This window comes from Podarcis muralis, chromosome 2 (genome assembly GCF_964188315.1).
Source record: "Podarcis muralis chromosome 2, rPodMur119.hap1.1, whole genome shotgun sequence".
Lineage (NCBI taxonomy): Eukaryota > Metazoa > Chordata > Lepidosauria > Squamata > Lacertidae > Podarcis > Podarcis muralis.
This window is the reverse complement of record NC_135656.1, coordinates 119,867,181-119,892,113: the sequence shown is the minus strand read 5'-3', so window position 1 is coordinate 119,892,113 and position 24,933 is coordinate 119,867,181. Positions and strand designations below refer to the sequence as shown.

The 24,933-nt window shown below is 47.9% G+C and overlaps 2 protein-coding genes across 2 annotated transcripts in view; both read right to left on the bottom strand.

Moving 5' to 3' along the window:
• LOC114591073 (major histocompatibility complex class I-related protein 1-like) overlaps window positions 1-24,933 on the bottom strand; it is a 73,535-nt gene that overhangs the window by 2,910 nt on the left and 45,692 nt on the right. The window lies entirely within an intron of this gene.
• On the bottom strand, window positions 739-16,495 carry LOC144326663 (major histocompatibility complex class I-related protein 1-like). The gene is made up of 5 exons (XM_077923354.1): window positions 16,231-16,495; window positions 12,154-12,429; window positions 5,920-6,195; window positions 2,270-2,557; window positions 739-833 (listed from the first exon to the last, which is right to left on the bottom strand). Exons 1-5 carry the CDS (start codon window positions 16,478-16,480, stop codon window positions 739-741), a joined length of 1,185 nt encoding a protein of 394 aa, XP_077779480.1. The 5' UTR covers window positions 16,481-16,495.

Here is a 24,933-nt window from a genome sequence, read left to right as displayed (position 1 = left end):
CTCTTGTCTCTTCCAAACACCTCCAAGGAAGGTGAGCCCAGAAGGGGAGCATTTCAAGGAACTCATTTTACAAAGAAGTAGGAAAAAATTGAGGAAATTAAATAAAAAAGTCAACATGGGAACCATGGGAATCCAATCCCTTCACTCATTCCTTTTCAGATTATTATTTCACTCCCAGCAGACCCCTAAATTTGCCCAGAGAGGGTGGGGAGAAGAGATAATGAACAGTGCAATTCTAGGCAAGTCTACTCAGAGGAATGTCCTATTCAGTTCAATACAGCATCCTCACAGATCAATATTTATTTATTCATTTAATGAAGATGGCAGGGTGGTTCACAACATAAAAATACAAAATGAGAGCACAAAATACAGAATAAAGCAAAAACAAAACAGTAACTTCCCTCCCACAAACACATTTTAAAGGCCAAAGGCCTGGTTAGAGACAAATGTTTTTGCCTGGCACCTAAAGATTTGTAAGGAAGGCTCCCTGCTAAGTGTGCACAGGACTGAAGGCTTAAGAAGGATTATAAAACATCAAGTGGGAAGTGAACTTCCTGAGCACAGAGTGAGCGCAAAGCAATGACCAACAGGACTTTTGGTTCATGTTGAAAGGGTATTTTATGGGGTGGGGTCTCTGTAGGGATACAAGGGGCAGTTTCCAGGAAGGCTCCACCAGCACATTCCCAGTTGGAGGCCAAGACAGAAGGACACAGGAGAGGCAACAAAGACATCCAGGGTTTACTTACTGCGGATGATGAAGAAGATGATCCCAGAGACCAGCAGGATGGCAGCCATGACACCCAGAATGACTCCCACAATGAGCCCCAGGTTACCTAAAAGGGGACAAGAGACATTTTTATTCAGACTGGTGGCAGCAGCTCCCCAAGGCCTCAAGCAGGAGATTTGAGTGGAGGTGCTGAGCTATGAGCCCGGGAGGATTTTATGTGTACAAAGCAGGCCCTCTTTCTCTCTCCTTATAGGCCAAGGTCTTCTCTGTAGTGGCCCCGATACAAAGGAGATTTTTTCCACCAGAGTCCAGCATTAGAGGTTTTCAAAATAATCAATTCATTTAAGGAAGACAGTTGACAGGCACATCTGTTTCATTACAGACTCCAGACTTAAAATCAGGTCTCCTCCTCCTCACGTACTTCAGCCTTCTCTGTCATGACCCTGAGAGGAAGGGATTCCCTCCCCTCTGAGACCCCCCAGAGCCCAGCATTAAAGGCTTTCAGGGAAGGCACAAACCCTTAGGAAGAAGCATCTTGTGTAGGGTTCCCATATGTCCGGTTTTTCCTGGACACGTCCTCTTTTTCAGACTTAAAATGTCTGTCCAGACAGATTCTTAAAATGGGGCAAAATGTCCAGGTTTTTTTGTTTGTGTAGAATCTCTGAAGTCCGTAGCGCTAGTGAGTGAGCCCTGGTCCCCTCTGCCCTGCCTGTCTGAGTCTTTGGCTCAAGGGCCACTTCCATAATTCTCGCTTGCCTGCCTGTGAGAAGGGGAGTCTGGGGTGTGGGTGGGGATGTGCGTTCATGTCCTCCTGCTGGGGAAAAGTGAGTCTGGCTCTTAGACATTCTGCTTTGGTTCCTGCAGGCGCAGCTTCCCTGGCGGTGTGTGAGAGACAAGCATTACTAGAAACCCTTCTTGCTCTTCCCAGCGATGTGCGGGTGTTTGGGCTGAGTGGAGATGGGTATCAGTTTTTCTAGCTGGGAACGAGTGTGAGGAGGAGCAAGTGAGAATCTTTTTCACTATGAAGTACAGTCAGTCCAGGGCTCCCTCTAAGTTCTCTGCCCCTTTTTCAGCAGGGAGTGTGAGTAAGTCAGCCATGTGGAGGAGGTTGCATGATTTTGAAGAAATAACACATCTGCCCACATTCTGTGACATCACAACTGCTTGGGCTTAAAGGCAAAAAGGTGGCAGCCAGTTTTTACCTACGACATCCAATTTGAGTTCAAGGCCTATGAGACACTTGCCAGAAAAGGCTGCATCTCTGCAGAAATCTACAGATTCTGATTCTGTTGCTTCCCTCCAGAGCAGCTTTTCTCAACCTGTGGATCCCCAGATGTTCTTGGGGATCCAGAGCTCAGGGATGATGGGAGTTGTAGTCCAGCAACATCTAGGGACCCACAGGTTGAGAACCGCTGCTCTAGAGACACAGACAGGATCCAACTGGGGTTCCCCATCTGAGGAGTTGGGTGGCAATCTCCCTCCCAGAGCCCACCCCTTCCCCTCCTGTCTGTCTGTCTGTCTGTCTCTCTCTCTCTCTCTCACCAGGCTCCTTCTCCCAGGCCACATCCAGAGGTTTCTCCAGGCTGTCATGCTCCACGTGGCACCGGAAGCGCTCCCTCTCCTCGGGGTCGATCTGGACACTGAGCAAGAGATAGTAGGTCCCGTCCGAGTTGGGGGCGACCAATCCTCGGAGGGTGCCCTCCTGCCAGACCTGCCCGTCCTTCACCCAGTTGGCCTCAATCTCCTTGGGGTAGAAGCCGTGGACTTGGCAAACGAGGGTCTCCAGGCCGTCATAGTCTGCCTTCCTGGTCACCTTCACCACCGGAGCCTCTGCAAAAAGGGCCGCATTGGGGTTAACAGAGAGACATCCACAACGGGAGCCTGGAGGAATCCTGCATTTTTTAAGAGCAGAGGAGCAGGGACCCAAGGGGCAACCTGGTCAGAATCTCCTCACATCTGCAGAAATTAAAAAGAACTGAGTATAAATGTGATTCCTCAACCTGCCTTGGCATCTTCCCCACTCAGTGTCTATGGTGGAACTGTTTGTAGATGTTTTATCCTTCGCTTGATAAATCAGACTCCTTTGGGAGGGAGGACTGAGCACAAATTAACATAATTTATCATCTTTATAAAGCTCTAACACTATTTAAATATGACTACTTGTGGTTCCAAGATTGTCCCAGGGAGCTGCTTTCTAGGCTGAGGGGCAAATTTCACCAGGTCCCCAATGGTGGGATTCATTCAGATCCTTCGAAGTTGCAAGTCATGAACTGAGGGCAGCTCAGACTGATCCTGTTCCTCTCTTGAGGGGGAAGAAATGCTGGACTCGCTGCTCTCTGTTCTCCGGGACTTTTCAGCCCAGTAGTTAGTGAACAAAGCCAAGAGCCCTGGGAAAGACAGAGCTCCTTTCTGGTTCTCCCGCCTGCCCTGAAAGGGTCCCTTGAGGTTGGAAAGGGCCCATCTCCCTTCTCCACGGCAGCCTCCCTTGGAGTGGAAAGGGCAGACCAGGAGGCCCAGTAAGCCAGCAACTTGCGCACATTTAACTTGTGCACATAGAGCTTTACGCACTTGCCAAAAATATTCCAAAAACCAAAAGGAGGAGGCGGGCGTCTGGGGAAGAAGGACTTTGGCAACCCAATCGCCCTTGAATCCAATGTGTTTTGACTATACACGATTTTGGCTTTAGGCACAATTCGCAGAATGTAACCCTTGTTCAAAAACTGGCTCCCTGGGTAGCTGTTGTCTGAAGGGGCTGTTCCAGGATCCCACCCACTTTGCAGTGCCTGGACTGGAAACTCTGTCTAGGAGGGGATGTGACTCTGCTGGGGGGAGCAGGAAGGAAGGAAGGTCAAGCTCTTACTCAACTGAAACCCAAAACAAGACCTCCCCACCCCACCTGACCTCAGCAGAACCTCCGTCCCAAAGAGGATGATTCCCAGCCTCCTTTGCACGTTGTCACCCTTGTGGATTTTGGAGCGAAATCCTCAACCTCAACAAATATGCTCAGTGTCTCTGGGGTGAAGTATCACCAGGCCCCATAGATGAAATTGCTCAGATCTTTCAAAGCACGGCTAATACGTATGTGTCATTCCTCAAAAAGGAAGGGTGCTAGAATTATTTCATTTTCAATTAATGTTAGTATCAGCAAAGCTAATAGAGACAGGAAGAAAGCCAGTCAAAACACTGGATCATTTGAGTGGCCCCTGTGCCAGATTCCTGAAGGCAGAAGAGTGGACTGTACCATTTCAAGGCACGGGGTTGGGGAAGATGACACTTCTGAATGTTCCCCATGGGAAAAAGGAAAATTCCTCACAAATAAAAGATATAAGAAGGTAGAAGAGGGACTTCCCATACTCTCTCACTATGTGCAGGTTTTCTGCTTCTAGGCCACGAGTGGCTAAACTACAGACTCAGTGAGGGGGCTGCATCCATACTTCATGGGCTCCCCACACATTTTCTATTTTAAAAAAGGTTAATTAATTTAGTTTTAAAGACTTTCCCCATAGGTATGTAGGAGGAGGCAGGGCACATTGATGCAAGGGGTACATTGATACACCAACAATATTTCAATATTGAGAAACGTTATTCGTGTCGTGACATCACTAAAACATGTGTATACAACTGTGAGTATGACAGTTGTGACTGCGCTGCCCGCCAGTTCGCCATTGGCGTTTGACGAGAGTAGGTGTGTTTTTAGCGCGGCCAACTAAAAAATTACGTGAAATGTAAAAGTGTTCTAATGCTGTTTTTCATCATTTAGTTAAGATTTAAAAATACCTAAGGTAAATAATCAGTAATCAGGATTACACGTGATTTTTAAATAAGTTCAGTGGTTTTCTGAAAATGTCCCTTGGGGCACTTTGATACACTAAGACATGGGGTACATTGATACATATAAAAGTGCCCCGCTAGTGTACGATAGTGCCCCAATATACAAGTTTACATGAAATCTCTAAACTGATTTCCTACTCATGAAATTTGAAAAGAAAAAAAACTGTTGTTTACTATGTGGCCAAAGTCATTTCTAAATATAATATGATTGATTATCAAATGTCATATCTGAGGAAATATCCAGGATCTTGTATGTTTGTCTTCCCCATTGTAGAAGATAAGGCAAGCATTGAGTTCAAGGATGCTGTTTTGCAGTTGCCAAAACCAAATTTCTCAGAAGGCACAACTCGATCATCATCTCTTTATACTTTTTTTTTTTTTTTACTTACGTGGATATAATGTGCAATAGAAGCTAAATGTTAATGAAATAGCTTATTTTTTATAAGCATTTTGTTTAAATTACTATTTTTGGACTACCTAATGTGAGTTCTTATACTTTTTAAAAGATTTTCCAAAGTTTTTTTTTATAAAATGGATAGGTGTTTGAGGAAAGATTAATATAAGTTTTGAGGTTTTGTTAAGAAAACCTGCCATAAAGTCTATGATATGTGTGAAACATTGTTAGTTTTGATACGTAATTTAGATTTTTAAGTAACAAATTGTAGGGCTGATTATGATCTCTCACAATAAAAATTGTTTTTTTCATTAAATTTTTGTAAATAATTACCATTCTCATACAATTTGCGCTTTGTATCAAAGTGCCCCGTAGTTGGGGCAGAATGATACAAAACCCATTTTTTACTCAAGTCCTTAGATTCTCATTATCTTCTAACCTTAATGGTTCTTTTGATTGCTATTATAATATTGATTAGTTATGCCATGCATAAAGCTTTTTTTCAATTATTTGACTCATTTTGGTACATAAAATATGAGAGTGGATTTTTCTGCATCAACCTGCCCCACTTTCCCCTACACAAGTGTAAAGGCAAAAGGTTTTTCTGTATCCCGCCTCAAATCTGTCCATTTCAATTTTCTTTTTTTACTTAATTTAAAATGCATTTTGCTTTCCTGGCCCCTTCCCTGCTGTTTCTTTGTGCCCCCTCCCCCATTTGTCTTTTGCCATCCCTTATTCTAGCCAAAGGGGCATGGGGGGCTGTTTATAAGCATCTCTCCCCCCCCCCAAATCATACTCTGAAGTGACCCCTTTTCTCCTCCCAGAGTCCCAAACTTATTTCTGCCACCCCCACCAAGAAAAGTGTTTGCTGTTTGGTCCAGAAAGGAAGACTGTTAAAGGGGGGGGGGGAATTTGTAGGGAAACTGCCCCCCTGAGCCCCCCTCCCCACCCCACTGCCCCCCCTCACCTGTCCTCAGCAGAGTCTCCTTCCCGTAGTCCAGGTATCTCTGCAGCCACTCAATGCAAATCTCCTCCAGGTAGTGCTTATTGCGCTGGTTCGCGGCCAATTCAGTATCCCACCTCCTCTTGGTCACTTGGGCCTCCATCTCGGCTGCCGTCCAGGTGAGGGTCTCCTTGTCGAAGGCGAGGAAGTCTCTCCCGTCGTAGCCGTACTGTCTATACCCTCCTTTGCGCCCGTCTGAACTCAGCTCACAGCCGTACATCCACTGAAGGGTGTGGATCCCTGGAAGGACCAAAAGAGGCCCAGGAGGTCAGGGGGGGTCAGAGCAGCCCCTTCACCCCATCAGCAAAAGAGCCCAGGAAAAAGGATTTATTTGCCTCAGACTCAGGGAAGAGGCAGCAGTCAGAGGGGAGAAAAATCAACCAGCATTGTATCTTTCTGAAGGCTCATCCGCATAACACGTTACAATCCCGAGCCTATGAAGCCCCCCTTTAATTGCCCCCTTCTCTCTCATTGCCTCTCTCCCCCCCCAAATTCCTAGTGGATTCACCCAACTCCCTGGAGGCGGGGGAGGGGTGGGGAGCATCCCTCGCAGGTCGGAGGTCACAGTCTGTCTGTCTATCCCCCCAGCTCTGCTCCTCTGGATCTTGCCCCTTTTGGAGGGACGCCTCAGCTGCCCCCTGTCCCCCCCCCCAGAAAGAGGAAAGGGGCAACATGGAAGGGGGACGCCCACACATTGGGGCCCTGTCAAGAGAGAAGGTCTCCTCTTCCCCTCCATCTCTCTCCCCACAGCTTCTCCATATCAAGGACCTTTTCCCTAAAAGGAGGGAAGTCATGGAAGGGCTTTTGGAAAAAGAAGTTTCCTCATAGCCTGGGAGGGAAAGGAAAGCCGCAAGGGGGGTTTCCCCCTTCTAAATGGCCCCCCCTTCTCAGCAGAAGCCAGGCTGCCCTTGTCAAAGATGGCGGGTCTCTGCATCCTCCTGCCCACCCCAGGGGGTTACCACCAAATCTTCAAAGCAACAACAGCATTAAAATAAATAAATGAATAAATGTGTTTGCTGATGTTTTATGTACATTTTATGGATTTTCCCTGATTTTATTATAACTTTCTAGGTTGTATACTATCTTGATACACTTTTATGGAAAGTACATATTATAAATACTTTAATAAAATCTTCAGTCAATTGATAATAAAAGAAGAGCTGGTTTTCATTAGCCAGTCCATGTCCACCTAATAAATCCTTCAGCAATGAACACATGATCCTTATACAGTGGTTCCTTGGATGTCAAACGGCTTGGCTCCCAAACACCGCAAACCCAGAAGTAAGTGTTCCGGTTTGCAAACGTTCTTTGGAAGCCAAACTTCCGATTGAGTGCAGGAAGACGGGCCTTGGTTTTCGAACGGTTCCGGGAGTCAAATGGGAGTCGAATCAACTGACTTTATTGGAAGGCAGCTCAAAGATTCAATACATCCCATTTATTGCTGTGGAAAGAGGTGCCATGGATAAATTTTGACCTCTGTTACTTCAGTCACAACTGGTTGAAATGGAAATATAGATTATTCTGCTCTCATTCAGACCACATAACTGTGAGATGTTCTTATATATGCTAATGCTCGTGACTTTTAAATCTGCTCTTCAATTCCAGTATTTGAAGCATTGATCTGGTGTTTTCACTCGGCAGGTGGCATCACCCGGCACCCGCTGAGACCCCAGACCCCTGGCAGGGCCCACGGGTGCTGAGGACCCCAGCCCTGTCTCCTCTAGGCCAGCCAGCAGGGTCAGCAGACAGCCATTTTGATTTCCCACAACAAAGCCATGGAGAGAAGCTACGTCAGGCACCCCAAGGCAGGATGGGAATTGGCAATGGTTGCTCCTGGCCATGCACAGAGTTCTGCTGCTCTTTGTGTTTCCGGGAAGCCTGAGGGAGCTCAGCAATGGAGGAGAGGCTGTCCCAGAGGACACCAGGTTGGTCTCACTTCTGATTTAGGCTTCCCTTTCATCTCAGGAGCCTCTGGCTTACAGCTGAATTGAGTTTGGGTATAGAGTGTCTTGCATTAGAGAAGCCTCTCTCAACAGAAATCCTGCTTTCCTGGGCTGGATTCAGCTAACACAGCTAGTCTAAAAACCAAGTCTTACTTGCACAACTGGGGCTTTCTCCCCATCTCCTTCCCCACAAATCAGCTGGGGGGTGGGAGAAGCCCCAGAAAGGTGTGCAGGGGGGGGGGAGGGAAATTGCTCCCTCTGGGAAGTAGAATGATTGTAACAGAGCTACTCTGGAGTCCTCCCTCTAGAACAGGGGTCTGCAACCTTTAAGACAAAAAGAGCCACTTGGACCCGTTTCTGAAGAAAAAAAACCTGGGAGCCGCAAAACTCGTCATTATAAAAATAACTTTCTTTGTCACTTTTTTTTATTATTTCTTTGTTTGACCCCTCAGAATTACTCCTCCTCATAGAAATAAACGTTAAATTAACAAGTTACCTTTTTTTTGTGTGTGTTCTTCACTCCCCTTCGAAACAGTGACCAGCGTACATGCCCCCTTTCAATGCAGTGACCAGCGTACATGCCCCTTACAATGTGGCGGGCGGGCAGGTGGGAAGGTGACGTTGGGACGGTGCGTGACTAACGCACGCACCGCCCCCATGCGACGTCACAGCCAGTACAGTGCCCGCCACAGTGGGGAGTGTCGGGCGCACAATGCGCCTCCTCCCCTCGCTAGTATCCGCCCCGGAGCCGCGGCAAAGGTGTAAAAGAGCCACATGCGGCTCCAGAGCCGCGGGTTGCAGACCCCTGATCTAGAACTACTCAACATATTGAAGAAGAAGAAGAAGAAGAAGAAGAAGAAGAAGAAGAAGAAGAAGAAGAAGAAGAATCTTCTACAAGACCATGTCCCAAGGTGATATAGTTCTTTTTATGCACTCAACAATGGTTTGTGGTTGACCTATGCAAACAACAAACCAAACCACAAACCCCACCAGCTGGTCTGGATATGGAGCTTTTGCTTGGAGGGAAGTTGCTTTGTCTCATTGCTTCTTCAGCATAAATTGCTTTCTCCCGCATTTTATAAATGAAGCTCACTCCCCTCCCGTTTCCTCAAGATGTTAAGTGGGATCAATCATGATACACCTGTACCTTCAACATTGTTTTTAAATAGATTCAGATAACATTTCCAGGGCTGTCTGTGGCACCTTTGAAGTGGCCACCTCATTAGTTTGGGATTTTCTGAGCTAAGCAATTGCAAGAAATGATCAGGAAACGAGAGGCGCCCCTTGGTGACATTTATGGGGCATTTTCCATGGATGGGTGCAGGGGCTCAGGAGGGGCCCAATCCCCATTTTTAAAAGGGGGAGAAGCGGAATTTGCAGGAGCCCAAGAGGAAGCCTGCAAGGCAAGGCCAGGCCTGATCCCACTGCAAGAAAAGCAGACCTGCCCATTGCAGCGCTGGCTTGGTCTCAGCTGAGCCCCTGGGTTTCTTCCTTGCAAGCCTGACAAGGGCTCTGGACACACTCAGGCTGACCCCTTTGGCAAGGCTCCTCCCACCTCCAGTATTCTGTCTCACAGGTGGGGAATCTCTTTGGCTTCAGGGTCAGATCCTGATCAGGATTGTCCCCCTGGGCCAAAAGGGGCAGGAGGCTGAAGCTGACATCATAGCATAGCCCACCCGTCCATCTCACCCACCTTCCAAAAGCCCTTGAGGGGGTTTCCAAGCACCCAGCAGGTGCGCAGCCTCTTGCGAACTGCAGCACAAGGGGCACTGCCTGCCTTGCACTCAGCAATTGGGGAAGCTGGCAAACTGCTTCTTCCTCATCTCCAGGGGAAGCACTGGGCTGCTTGAAAGCCCTTCGTTTTAGCCACATTCTGACGCAAATCCCCTCCTGAATCCGGAACATGAAGTCCTGCCAAACTGAGCAGGATTTTACTTCTGCTCATGGGGCAAATCCTACCCCCTGGCAGGCCAAGACTGGCCCACAGCCACAGGATCCCCATCCCCGTTCTGTGCGGACATTATCGCTTGCCCCTTGGGTCCCTGCAACATGGAATAGTGGCTTCAGCAGCATGGAGACTAGACGTGTCTGTTCCAGGAAACAGGAATCTTTGGGTCCGTTCCTCTGTCCCTGCCCTCCATTCATATTAATGGTAAGAGCTGCTCAACGGCAGAAAGGGCTCCCTTGGGAGGTGGTGGACTCTCCTTCCTTGGAGGTTTTTAAGCAGAGCCTGAGTGGTCAACTGTCATGGATGCTTTAGCTGAGATTCCTGCACTGAAGAGGGTTGGACTAGATGACCCCTGGGTTCCCTTCCGACTCTACGATCCTATGATTTTTTGAACTATTATAGAATTCCTTTTTTATTTATGCTGAAAATTATGCAGAGAAAAAACTGGGAGTATCTTAAAGCATCAATCATAAACGTCATTCTTAGGAAGTAAGCTCTTCCAGACACCTTAGGACTGAACTGCTTGAACTGGCCTTAGGGTTAGTTAAGCCATGACAGGACATAAGAACAGCTTGGCTGCGAGATCAGAGGCCCATGGAATCTGATTTTTGGTGCCTGCTAAAAAGATTTATGTTTAGGCAAGCCTAACCAAACACATAGATGTCAATGTTTAAATCTTTTTTCTCTTAATCTTCATTTCCAAAAATGTTTTAATTGTTTTTGTCTATTGTTTTAAACTGTATTTACCAATAATTTTAGTATTTCTTGCAAATATTGATGCAAATATTTTAATGCAATGAAGCGGTATATTATTAGACAAAATAAAATCTTATTAGACAAAAATAAATACAATGAAGAAGGTTCTGCCAAATGTTGATAAACTCCTAGTTCCAATATGAGACTCTCAAAAAATGATAAGGAGCAGGAGGATAACATGTTTGTCTGTTTAATTGATTTGGAGAAGAAAAAAGGGTAGGATTTCTCCAGTTAATCATTGTCATGTATTGTTACACCACTAGATAAAAACACTTCTCTGAAAAGAACTTTTCTATTGATAGGAAGAGAAAACTTTAGATGAGAATTGGGTCTTTAAAATGTTGAGTGTCTGATGTAGAGCTAAATTAAGGATTATCCTCAAGCACATGCAATGCCAACTCTCACAAGACTGCATTTCAGCGAACAAACAGGACTCTTGAAGCACCCTCTCTGGGCGTTACACGTGTGTAGGGGGCAAGTGCTGTGAAAGGTGTTGTGGTGCTGTTAGAGGTAAGGTCCTGAAGCAGGGAGCCTGCTTAGGAAGTGAGGAAGTGGAGAAGCCTGGAAGGTAAAGGTGCAAAATCACATAGAGATCTCCCTCCAGACCCAGCAGAGGCTCCCACTTCTGAGGTTCTGCTCCAAGATTGCAATTGGAGGGGGGAGTCACTCAACTTTGGGGCTAAACACTCTAAATGCCTCCCCCACCCTTCCAGCATGCTGGCTCCTTTCACACAACTAACGTCTCATAGGGACTAACATCGTTTGACTCATTTCAGAAGGAAGTTTAAAAAACAAAAATGTGTGCCAAGAGGCTTTTGCCAGATGTCTACCAGCTTTTACTGAGTTTAGTGATTCCTGTCATAACAGTTCCAAGGCTGGATGGGGCAGGGGGAGGAGTGTAGCAGAATGCTGGAGGTGTGGGAGCCTTGGGGGCTCTGGTCCACCCCCCCCCACTTCATGTATTTGCCACTCTGACCCCCCAAAACCCAGTCCATTCCTGTTCCTTCAAAAGGCTTCTCTTTCAACACTGTGCCAGGGAGAGGGAGGGGCTTGGTGATGGTCAGACGGGTCAGCCAATCAGCACCTCTGTCTGGGCAGCTGGCTTCTCCTTAAGCAGGACCAGAACTCAAGGCTTGCTTGTCTCAGCCTCAGGATCCCCACCCTTCTCTTCCCCTCCCCCCCCCCCCAGAGGAAAATGAACTAGACAGATTTCCACCTCAGAAGGCCTAAGCCATGCCTAGCATGGAAGGAAGGGCAGGCAATGGAGACATTTCCTGGGTAGGATGTGCAGGTCCAGAGAGGGTCATACTGGGGGGGGGGTGTCTTTGCCCTCCAAGTCTCATTCTATGTCCCCCCCACCCCATACCTTCCCAGCCCCCATTAAGACCTTCATTAAGGGAAGGGAAGATGCCTCTGCCCTGGTGGAGACCCCCACCCTCCATTTCCTTTCCTCCCAGCAGCCCCCTCCCTGCAATTCTGGCCCTTGGAGGAAACGTTATTTGGGGGGGGAGAGAGAGGTGTGACTCTGTTCCTCTCCTGCCTTCCACTCACCTCCGCTCTGGTTGTAGCGATTCTGCAGAGTCTGCAGATCCACCCTGAACAACAGCTCAGTGCCCTGAGCGATCTGAGTCTGCCTGTGCCAGTACTGAGGATCCTCCTTTTCCACCTTCCTCATCCAGGGGACGTGAGGCAGCGCCTCCTTGGTGTCACTGTCATACAGATCAATTTGCTGGTCATCCACGTACCCGACGATGATGAACTGGGGCAGCCCCTGGCCAGGCTCAGACACGGCTGTGTAGAAGTAGCGCAGGGAGTGAGAAGTGGAACCTGGAAAGGAAGAGAAAAGGGGGCAGAGAGTTAGGGGTCCTGCAGATAAAGGCAGCAGCCCTAAATTAGGAGATCCAAAGTTCAGCAGGGTTTGGGAGAGTTTGTAGACCTGCCCTTAAACACAGAGGAGGCAGAACAGAGGCAGCCTAAGAATCTGACAGTTGAAAAGGGGAGAGGATATAAATACAAGTAACAACAACAATAGCCCATGGAGCAGAGGGCGAGAAAAAGCTCTGCCAGGCAGCACTAAATCTCTGCATGTCTCTGCTGAGGCTCCGTGTGAGGGAGAGGCCAGCCCCTCCCCTTTTGCCAAGGGGGCAGGAATTGCCCCCCCCCCCACTTGCAAGCGCCAGGCTGATGAGAGCTCCCACAACATGGTCTGAAGGCTCAGGATGCAGGCACTGAACTTAAGCTAAGCAGGCTCAGGTCTGGGAAGTGGATGGAGGGGAGACCAGACAAAGCAAAATCCATAGACGGGAGAACAGCAAGCTGCCTCCTCCTGGGTCAGAACACTGGTTCATTGAGCTCAGAGTTGTCTGCCCTGACTGGGATGGCTCATATCTGCAGAAACGGGCCTAGTTCAGCCACTCCCTTGGAGCCGCCCCACCATCTGACATTCTAGAGCCATGCACTGAACAGGTCTGACCTGGGTCTTGCTTCCTGGGCTCTGGGAGGCTTAGGAAAGATCTCCTGGGAACTCAGGAGAGCCCCACAAGATCCTGAGAGAACTCTTATGCAAGGCAGAGAGCTTCAAAACTCTTTCAGTACTGGGGAAACCTTGCACAAAAAGAGCTCTCTGCCTTCTGCATATATAATTTGTGTGGTTCCACCACACAGCTGAAGTCCTTCAAGTTAAATGCATTCCAGTTGCTGGTTTCCTGCACTTTCCACCAGTTTTCCAGGGAGATGTAAAGTTAATTGGCCTGTAATTCCCAGGATCCTTCCTGGATCATCTTTTGATAATTGGTGCTTAAATGGTTCAGTGTTGCAATCTTATGCTTTGAGCTGCCACCCACAGAGCGGGTTCCCCACTTGAGAAAGAAGGACCCACAGGGATAGCAGGGGCAGGAGGGCAAATGCCACTTTGGGGTCAGGTCTCAGCATGTGGCCCCACATCCCCTTTCCCCACACTTGCCCCTTCACAGGAAGGGGGACAGAGCTCTGGCCACCAGGGGGCCTAATGAGTCTCCACAGCAGATCCCCATCAGAAGCAATTAACCTTTGTTGAGGTCCATCAGCAGATTTTGCTGTTTCTGCTCACTCCCCACACTCCTTCACCCTCTTCACAAGTCACAGTGAATGTGTACTAAGGGGGCTGTGTGCCTCCTTTGCGCATGAGGAAAGCGCCAAGGCTCCATGGTACTTCTCTTGGGCCAACGCTGTACAGGGTACAGGATGAGCCCTACAGAGCGGGCCCCCCAAGACAGCTGCAGACCCTTAATTCCCACCCTGGGCTCCTTTGGGAGGAAGGTGGGGATATAAACTCAATTTTAAAAGATGGCTCTGTCAGTACCAAGAAAGGCCTCACAGATTTGGGCGTAAAGATGAGGCCTTCCTTCCAACACCTGTCCCATTCTCTGCCTAAAGATTATCCGAGACCCACAGAAACAGCTCACAAAGACTTGGGGAGGGAGGGAGCTGATCATAAAATCTGTGTGGGGCATTTCCCTGGCGAAAGGTAGAGGGGCACAGTGCTAAAAGGGGCAGAGGAGGCTATTCCTGTTTTGCCTCAGGTAGCAGAAATGGGACGTATAATTATGATTATATATTGAATTTATATACCGCCCTATACCTGGAGGTCTCAGGGTGGTTCACAGAACAAAATCAGAATACAAAACCACAAAATATTCAATAATAAAAAAGCCAAACCACCCCCCAAAAACCCCACACACTTTTAAAAGGATGTCAATCAAATCAATCAAAGGCCTGGTTAAAAGGGAATGCTTTTGCCTGACTTAGTCCAACAGGTGTATAATGAAGGTGCCAGGCAAACTTCCCAGGGGAGAGCCTTCCAGACGGGGAGCCACTGCAGAGAAGGCCCTGTTCTCACATTGCTGTCACCCTCCGCCCTCTAGAGGAGGCAGCACAGGAAGGAGGGCCTCAGAAGACGATCTCAGAGTCCGGGTAGATTCATATAGAAAGAGGTGGTCCTTGAGGACCCTGTGAAAATTGTGTTGAATGCACTTTGGACAACTTCACCCTCAAGGAGGAAGCAGCATGCTTTAATTTGGCCAGTGACTCATCTCAAAACAACTAGGAAAGTAAAATAAAAATCATAGACAGGACTCTGAGGGTCCAACCCCCCTGCGATGCTGGCATCTCAACTGCAGCATCCATGGCAGATGGCCAAACAACCTCTGCTAACAAATCTCCAAGGAAGGAGAATCTACCACCTTCTGAGGGAGATCCACTGTGGAAAACAAAGTTCAAGGAAGCGTAAACCTGCAAGATGAGTTTGCTTGAATTACATACGCCGGTTTGGTTTCCTTTCAGGCAAGATTAAATGGGATCCACTTTTAAGACCCTCCCCTCCCAGGGCAGGGGCTTCCCCCACTTCAAACCACAAGAGCTCAGAGCAAGGCTGCCTCTGGTTGTGGCATCTGGCTAAACAACACAGGCAGTTCTGCTCAGTGGTCGGGAGACAAAGAACCACAAAATGAGGAGGAATCTGAAGGAAGCAGTGGTCTCCACCACCCTTTGCCCAGCCCTGTAGCAGACACAGTGAGGGGGCAGCCCCCCATATCAAGAGGGTTCAAGAGAGAAATAACAGGTCTTGCTCTTTAGTTCTTAAAGCTTTTAAGTTACATTGAGAATTTTTATGCAACAAGCAACTTTTAAACTAATGCTAGTATTATATTCACACCATTTCCCATTAGAGAACCACAAGAAATATTTACAATAAAGATTCAAGTAGGTAGCCGTGTTGGTCTGACGCAGTCGAAATTAAAAAATTGTCCAGTAGCACCTTAGAGACCAGCTAAGTTTGTTCTGGGTAGAAGCTTTTGTGTGCATGCACACTTCTTCAGATACACAGCGTACAAAACGTAGTGAAAGGGGCTGTACAGAAATGGCACAGAGAAGCCCCCTGCATAATTTACAAAATCTACATTTTTGACAGGCAACAGGAAGGGGTTTTTTTTGGGGGGGTTACAATTGTAAAGCAGTAGAACCTGATTATGAATGTGGCTGTGAAAGGGAACTCCTGAACAACACAAGATTGGGAATTGCGGGTGGGGGCCCCTTATTCAGACGTCCCCATCCCCCCCCCCAATAAAGTCTGCTACACCCGTCCAGCTCCCACCTCCAGGCTGGTCTCCAGAGTGTTTAGCTGAGTTTTCAGAGCGGCTGAGGGTTAGAAGAGGGAAGGTAAAAAATAGAAAAGGAAGGACCTGTACTCTGTCTGTCTGTCTGTCTGTCTGTCTGTCTCTCTCTCTCTCTCACACACACACACACACAAACCAGAGTCTACACGAAGCTGCGGGGGGCGGGACAGGCGAGTCACTTTCCCCCCCATGAATCCTGCCAACACCTTCAAGCTTTGTTTAATTCTTTGATTGAGCCACGAGCCAAGGAGTGAAGCGGCCCCTGCCCCGCACGGCATACAAAACAAGCCAAGTCTGGGAAACAGATATTTGGGAAAGGATCCGGCTCCAATTCGGACAGGAAACCCCCTGATCGCCCCCTTCAGTGCCCACGAAATGCAATTCACAGTCTCATGTGTCCTGTCCCTGTCCCCCCCCCCCGCGCCCCAAAGCTTAGTGCAAATTATTTTCTCCCCCCGCCCCAAAGCACATTCCTTACCTGCGCAGTCCAGGAGCAGCAGCAGGTGGGCAGCCGCCCCCAGGATCAGGGGGGGGCAGCGGAGGAGGAGGACCCCCATCTCCCCCCAAACGAAGCGCCCTTTTCCTCCTCTTACTCCAGCGACGTCCTTCTCCCTCCGACTCCGAGACCCGCTCTCTGCCCCGCCCGCGGAACCAGCAGCAGCGGGAGCCGGGATTGGGCGAGGGGAAAATATTCCGCCAATCAGAAATCTGTGCGCAGAGGGCGGCATCAGTCGCCAGGCAGAACTCGAGGCGCAAGTTTGGGAGCGAGGCTGGAAAGGGAAAGAGAAAGTGATTGCAGCTCCTCGCTGGGAATCGCCGCCTCCCTCCCTCCCCTCTGCCCCCCCCCCGGCAGCTCTTCCTGTCCTGCCCTGCAGGGAGGGCGGAGGGGGGTGGCCAGGGGAGGATCCCAGGTTCAGTCCCCGCATCTCCAGGGGGGGGGTCTAGGAATGCCCCCCCTCTCTGAAACTGGGGGGAGGGGCTGTGAGATCCTGAGCGAGGTGGACTCGTGGCCCAAGTCAGTGCAGGACAGCCTCCTGGGTCCTGTTTTGAAGAAGCCCTTGCTTGGCTTCAAAGATGGCTCCCTTCTTCCTCCGCTGCCAGAGGCAGTAAATGCATTCGCATCCCACTCGCTGGGTGTCCCTCCCGTCCTCCTTGCATGCTTCCTTACTGGGGCATCTGGGTGGCCACTGGGAGACCGCCATGCTGGACTCAATGGGCCCCTTTGGGGTGATCCAGCAGCCCGGCTCTTCTACTGTGACCCTCTATCTAGTGGCAGGGGGTTCCGGCGGTTAACTGTGTGCCTTGTAAAGAAATGCTCAGTGTTGCAACTAGGGCTGAACCGTAGGGTTGAAGTCAAAACAGAGAGAGAGTATGACCACACAGAGAAGTAGGTGCTGGGACACCGACAAACACGTTTGGTTTTAGCACAGAGGCCAGAGCCCACCAGCTTGCCACAATTTCCTTTCCCCATGTGCTTTTTAAAGGGGCATTTCATATCTCCACGTATCTCTGCTTCCTTCTCTCGTCATACTGGCCCCAACATGAGTTTCTCTCCCCCTGCCTGGGACCCTCTAAGTCTGCAGGCCCAGGGGAGTTGGGGGTCAGGGAGGCCCCCTTTGCACACTCAGCAAGACCCAGCGGCTGCCAAGCCTCTTCTGGAAGGCCCTGAGCCAAGGCTGGCTGCTTGGCCCAGAGAGTGCTTGGCCCACATCCCACTGACGTTTGAAAAATGAGCTAAGCATGGGACACACAGAGAAGCCGCTGCCTTTCCCTAGAAATCAGGAGAGAGACAAGCAGTGGCCGCTCCTTGCCCAGGTACAAGGAAGATTTGGATTTAAGGGGGGGGGGCTGTGAAGTCGGAAGGTAAAGGATTATTTGGGAGCTCTCTTTTTCCCAGGCTGCATGATCTCTATCATCCCCATTTCCCCTTCTCTGATGCCAAAATATTATTGTGAGTTGGGGGGTGGTCTTAGTCTGCAGGATGCCTGAGTCCCTTCTGATTCCTGGATCCAGCCAAGGTTGAAATCTAATGGAGGAATCCATTGTTGAACTATCTTGGTGAGATGATGGCCGTAGATGTTACCTAAGCACCCTCACTAGTATAACCAAAGAAGCCCCTGTGAAGGAGGAGGCTGGCTGTTTTGAGGGGGGCTCTCCAGGACCCACTTTGGGGACTCAATGGGCTCAGTCACCTCAGGGACCTCTTAAGCTTCACTTTTCACCTGCTCCAACTAGTTTTTCCTGGACAGGGATAGTCTGCCCACAAGGATCCATATTCTGCTCACCTCCTGACAGGATTATTGTAACATGTGGTGTTTCCCCCCAATATTGTAGGGAGGCTTCAGCTGCTACAAGATAAACCTGACAGGATTTTCACTGCCGCTGCTCATTTAGGGCCAAATCTCACCAGGGCCAAAAGACCCTCTGCTTGTTTGTCTGGTTCTGAGTTCAATTCAAAGGGCTAGTCTTGTTTTAGAAAGTCCTCGGTGGCTTGAGGCGCCCTTGAACCAATTTAGGGAGATGGTGGCATGAAAATGAACAAATAACGAAAGCAGCTGCTTGAGGCAGCCCTTCCAGGAAGGAGGCAGCCATTTTGTCTCCATTTCTGCTTCACTGCCAGCCCTCCACAAAATGGCTTCCGTCCCCGACAAGCAGGCCGGGTGGGGCTGCCTCAGCCTCCCGCTTCCCTCACTGCAGAGGAGACCTTTGGTGCAAGGGAGAGCAGCCAAGCAAGGCAGAAACCGAAAGCCACAGCAGCCCACAGATCAGGTTGCCTGACTGGGAGATTGGCAGGCAGAAATGGCGCTCAGGGGAAGACGCTTTCTCTCTCAGCACCCAGATGGCTTTGGCATTTGTCCCTCTTGGCCTGGCCTGGGCCCTCTTCAGCCTTGGAAAGACCCGTCTCCCTCAGCATGCAGGACAAAACCCTGAGCCTCCACAGCTCTCTTCCTCAAGGCCAAGTGGCCAGGACTCCTGGGTCCCCTTTGGGAGGAGACTCGGCAGGAGCCAGGACTCCTGGGTCCCCTCTGGGAGGAGACTCGGCAGGAGCCAGGACTCCTGGGTCCCCTTTGGGAGGAGACTGGGCAGGAGCCAGGACTCCTGGGTCCCCTTTGGGAGGAGACTGGGCAGGAGCCAGGACTCCTGGGTCCCCTTTGGGAGGAGACTCGGCAGGAGCCAGGACTCCTGGGTCCCTTTTGGGAGGAGACTCAGCAGGAGCCAGGACTCCTGGGTCCTGTTTCTGGCAGGAAAAAGGCATCTTCCTCTCTAGCTTCCTCTCCTTCAAAAAATGAATATTTCTATCCAGGTGGCATTCATGTTCTCCTCATAACGGCCCTGAGAGGCCCAAGGTCCCTGAGGGAGCTTCATGGCTGTGGGGGGATTTGAACCCAGGACTCCCAGGCTCCCATATCCCAGTCAAACCACAGCCCCACACTGGATCCTTGTAGGCTTCTCCACCTCTCAAGACCAGGTCTGCAGGGACATCTCTCCTGAGATTGTTTCTGTCCCCTTCTTGGTATCGTGTGGAAACAGCAACGAGTCTTCTTGCCCCTTAAAGGCTAAGAAATAGATGATGGCATAAAAACGTCCTTGCTGTGTTTCTCTGTTCCAAGCTGGATTGTTTCCCAGGGGACTTTGCCCCCTTCTGCCTCCCTCAGCAACCTCTGAGTCAGGTTGGAAAGTCCCAGGGCAGTTCCCAGAACAAGGCCTTTTTATTTTTAATGTTTGTTTTCATTTTTACTTATAAGATGAATAGCTGAGGGTGCAGTAAACAATCTTTGGCAAGTTACAATAATCTAAATTTCGTTTGCATGCCAAACTAGCAAAGGAATCTCAAGTGACTGCATCTCAGGCTGCTTGACTGACATTTCTCACAGGAATTGAAGAACGGAGGCAGATTTTGCTGAGAAAGTACTCATCCTTCATTAACACTGGTGTTTGTGTGTGTTTGTTTCCTGCCCTCCCTCTCTCTCTCTCTGCCACAAGACACCCTCATCCATTTCTCCACAGTCCCTAGTTGTCTTTTCTCGCTTTCTCATTTTCTCGATCCTCTGCTGCCCCCTGCCGGCTGCTTTCTTCCCTGGCTGAAGTGGAAATCAGGTGATTTCTAGGAAATCCTTCAAGGAACCAGTTGAATCAAGTCACGTGTTGCAAAAAAATGGTCAAGGTTCCCACATATGTCACAGCTTTGGAAGTGGGTGTATGCCTACCTATGGTGTGGAAAAGCGGAAATATATAAAAGTTTTACAAATCACGTAATCAGAAAAAAACCTATTTAGAGTATGGGGAAAGTATAAAGAGTTATTAGAAAGAAAACCACAACTGTGGATATCCTCAGTGGAAGCTACCACCAGGAAAAGAACAAATATGGATAAGCAGTGGTTATTTTACAGTGAAATTTTATATCTTATGGCACAGGAACCAAAACTGAGAAATCTCAAGGAATTAAGAAATCTGGTCAGATTCATGAATTAAGATAAATAGGGAAAATGGCTTTGCAGAACAAAAGTCTCAGTTTACCAAAGGCCTATTAGATACAAATATAAAAGTATTATCAAATATGTAGAAACTGCTGTTGGAGTGGGAAACGAAAGAGGAATTTTTGAAATTTAGCAGGATTAAGTGGGCACAGGATTTGGGTCACAATATCAATCATGATTTATGGGGAAAGTTGTGGAAAATAAATATGAATTTTATGGCAAGTTATGTGATAAAAAACTGTATGACGAAAATGGCCCACAGATGGTATTTAATACCCACCAATTTGGGGGAAATGTCTAAAGAATAAAAGTATATGTTGGAAGTGTAATGAAATTGAGGGATTTTTATTCACATGTGTTGGTTGTTCAAAATAATTAAGGGATATTTGGAAACGATATAAAATGAATTTAAAATGATACACCTGAGAGTTTCCTTTTGGGGATGGTAACAACAGAGGTCCCCCAAAAACAAAAGAGTTTATTAATATGCGCCACTGCCATAGTTAGAACCTTATTGGCACAAAGGTGGAGAACAAGGATAGAACCCACTCAGGAAGATTGGCAGTGTAAAATGTTTGAATGTACTGAACTGGCTGGTCTGATGAACAGAGTAAGAGAAAACAGATATAAGGAATATAAGGAGGAATGGATAATGCTTATTGCATATTTCATGAACCAGTATAGAGAAAGACATAGCTTAGCAGGGCTCGTATAAATCCAGCAGTTGAAATGGATGAGAGTATTTAATAGATAACAAATTGGATGATTAAAAAGATGTGGATTACGCAGAGTAGTAGAAAAGCAAAGGAACCAGCAAAAGTGTGGAAGGAAAGTCATATGGTATATGTATACATGTTGTATTTGGTATGAAGTTGTAAGTGGGACGAGGGAACGAGAGAGGGATTAAATATGCTCTGTTCTTGATTTTGAAAATGCAAATAATTTTTTTAAAAAATTGATCCCCTCTCCACAGAGGCGTTTTCAAGGTGGGCACCCCACACACACCGATGGAGGAGCTGCTCAAATGTTAACATACGTCTCAGTCTACAACCTTCTAATATTATTATAATGGTACAGGAATAATAATTAGGAGTGTTTTGCAGTTCTCCATGTGTTTCCTAGATGTTCACACACAAATGATTTTGCAGTGCTCCACTACTGCCTTGTGTTTTCCGTGAAGTCCCATTGTACATAGCATAACTCACACACCAAGGCCAGCCCAATACATTTTGACACCTGAGGCCGGCCCCCAAATGGCATCCCACTCCCCACCAGGGAAGAAGCAGTGAGGGAAGATTTACATCCAGGGCGGAGGGAGAAAGATTAGCTCATTTTAAATGGTATTGATTTAACATTATGCTGTTTGATGCCCTGGGCTCCTTGGGAGGAAGAGTGGGATAAAAATGTAAAGAAATATTTTTGGCATCTTCCTTTCATTTCAGTGGGAGAACTTCCTCTGGGATTGTGGACTTTTGGGGTAACCCTGCCTTGGTCATCTCCCACCACCCCCTGCCCCAGATCAGATTTCTACACATTTCTTTTATTATATTCCCAACCCTCCTTTCTTCCATCCTGGAACCAAAGGCAGCATCCAGGTGGTCCCCAATCCAGGCACTGACCGGACTTCAGACCCTCTTGGCTTCAGCAACAAGGTGGTCTCATGTAACTTAAGCCCACACCTGCGAAACCACAGATTCTGTCCCCATCTCGCTTTGGACTCTAGTTCTTCAGTCACTTTGCACCGGGAGACCAATTATTGGCCCCTCCCTGCCAGAGTCTGTGAAGATTCTCAGGAACTTCAAAATCTCCGGAACTCCTGTGATAAGAAGGAAAGATCCACTAAAGAAGAAGGATGTGCACCCTTATTTATTTCAGCCAAATGGATATTACAAAATAATAATTATATTATTTATACCCCACCCACTTGGCTGTGTTTCCATTAAAAACAGAGTAAAACTTCAAACATTAAAAACTTCCCTAAATAGGGCTGCCTTCACGAATAAAAATAATACAGTGGTACCTCTGGATGCGAACAGGATCCGTTTCGGAGCCCCATTCGCATCCTGAAGCAGGGCAACCCTGCCTTGGTCACCTCCCACCACCCCCTGCCCCAGATCATACCGTATTTTTCGCCCTATAGGAAGCACTTTTCCCCCTCCAAAAATGAAGGGGAAATGTGTGTGCGTCCTATGGGGCGAATGCAGGCTTTCGCTGAAGCCTGGAGAGCGAGAGGGGTTGGTGCGCACCGACCCCTCTCGTTCTCCAGGCTTCAGGAAGCTATCCGCAAGCCTAGGGAGCCCGGCGGGAAGTAGTGCCGGGCTCCCAAGGCTTGCGGACAGCAGCCTGCAGCCCAAAATCCAGGGAGTGCAGTGGAGCGCACCTGGGCTTCGGGCAGCTCTACGCAAGCCGTAGGAGCCCGGCGAGACTTCCCACCGGGCTCCCACGGCTTGCGGAGAGCTGCCTGCATCCCGAAGCCTGGGGCGCACTGAACAGATATCGGGCAGATATCCGCAAGCCTGGGGAGACCCCGCGCCTGGGGGGGGGGGTGTTTTTCTCTCTTTATTTTACTTTTTCTTTTATTTTAGTTTACTTGGAAGAGTTCATGTGGCCCCACTCCCAGTGGGTCACCCTTCCCCCCCAAAAAAACTTGGTGCGCCCTATGGGCCGGTGCGCCCTATGGGGCGAAAAATACGGTACATCCAGTGTCTTCAAAATAAGCTGCAGCAAATCCATTGGGTTAGGCAAGAAGAGCCCTGCAGCCCCTGGAGGTTTAAGAGAGTTGTTGCATTCTTATTTCTATGAAAGAGTCTCCTTAAGTAATGCCGGCCTATGAGAAGGGAAGGAAGATGGAGGGAATCATATGGTGGGAACCACAGATGGACGGAGTATGTTCCTCAAGGGCCACAGGTGGAAAAGCAAGAATGTATGAGATAAAAATTAGGCAAATTGAAGGCAACAAAACTAGTTTACTTGGAAGAGTTCATGTGGCCCCACTCCCAGTGGGTCACCCTTCCTAGAAGGCTGTGGGGACCAGGCAACAAGTCTCATGAACTGGAGGCCTGCAGCCCAAAAGAAGGCGTTGCTTATTTCAGATCAAACTCTGGCCATGAAGCTCCTGATCTGCCTCTTCTCCTTGCTGGCTTCATCCTTGGCTGTCAGCATAATCTGAAGCAAGAATCACTCTCATCTCCTGTAGGAAAGTCGCCTCTCTCTTCAGCCACTCTGTTCCTTCTCTCTTTCAGCTTCAACACCTGAGCATCTAAGCATCCCTCCTCCTTGCCAACCATCCCTCCCTGCCAGTTTCTTCACTTCCTCACACAGAAGGTGGGTTGAAAACACTCAGCCACAGCAATTAGGCTGCTTTTACACATTCCATGACATGACATCCGTTTAGCCAAAGGCTGGGCGGCCCAAGAAGCAAGTCGGCAGTAACAATTTAGCCTATTTCACGCATAATACACCTAAAGCGGTTCTCAGATGTTGCCTTTCCTTCAATTTGGATGGAAAGTGAGTGACACAAGATTGGGGAAGGGATTGTGGAGGGATCCACAGCAACAAAGAACCAAGAGATACCATCAAAATCCCTCATTGGCTTTCCCCACTGGAAGCGATGAGTGTAAAAAAGATTAATATGAAAGAGGACTGGACTACTTATGAGCAACTCCTAGTTAAAGAAGAGGGACAGTGGAAAATGCGCCCATACGATCAGGTCAAAGGGAAAGTATATGACTGGCTACACTACCTCCAAATTAATGAAATGTTTAAAAAGGATAAGAAAGATAAAGGGTACGCTGATAAAGACTCCAAGTTCCAGTCAGAGATAATAAACAATGAACAGAAAACCCTATCTAAAATGTATAATCAGCTGCTAGAGTGGAACTTAATTGATGAGGAAGTAAAGTCGGTGATGATCCATTGGGCCAGAGATATTGGCCACAATATATACTTTGAAGAATGGGAAAAACTCTGGAAAAATCATCTCAAATTTACAGCATGTATAACATTAAAGGAGAATCTAATGAAGATGTTTTACCGATGGTATATGACCCCTGCGAAATTGGCAAAAATGTATAAAACTTGTAATAAATGTTGGAAATGCAGGGAAAAGGAGGGAACTTTCTACCATATGTGGTGGGAATGCCAAAAGGTAAAAGATTTTTGGGAAAAGGTATATAATGAAATTAAGAAAATTTTAAGATATACCTTTGAAAAAAAACCGGAGTCTTTCCTGTTGGGTCTGGTAGGAAGGGAGATAAAGAAGAAAGATCGTAAATTGTTCCAGTACGCAACAACGGCAGCAAGAGTCCTGTTAGCCCAACATTGGAAACAGAGGGAATTGCCAACAATAGAGGAGTGGAGATCCAAATTGTTGGATTACGCGGAGTTAGATAAAATGACAGGGAAAATTAGATATATAAAAGACCAAAGGTTCATTGATGACTGGGGAAGATTTACGGATTATCTGGAGAATTTAAGTGAAGGACAGATAACGCTAGTGGGTTTTAAAGGAGTTCTGTGAAAGATAAGAGTATTGTCTAAAGAGAAATGTAAGAAAAGAGATGGTTAATGTCAATATAAAATAGGAAAAATGACTATGGATGATTCGTGGAGAAGTTGAAGGAAGTCAATGTCAAAAAATCTGTGAAAGTAATATACTGAATTTTTGTATTTGTTTTGTATAAACCAATAAAAATTATGCATAA

Coding starts and splice junctions, on each gene's coding strand:
- LOC144326663 (XM_077923354.1), bottom strand. CDS start 16,480: ATGCCGCCCTCTGCGCACAGATTTCTGATTGGCGGAATATTTTCCCCT. Junction 12,430..16,230: donor GCTGCTCCTGGACTGCGCAG/GTAAGGAATGTG, acceptor CTTCCTTTCCAG/GTTCCACTTCTCACTCCCTG. Junction 2,558..5,919: donor GGAGACTCTGCTGAGGACAG/GTGAGGGGGGGC, acceptor CCCTTTTTGCAG/AGGCTCCGGTGGTGAAGGTG.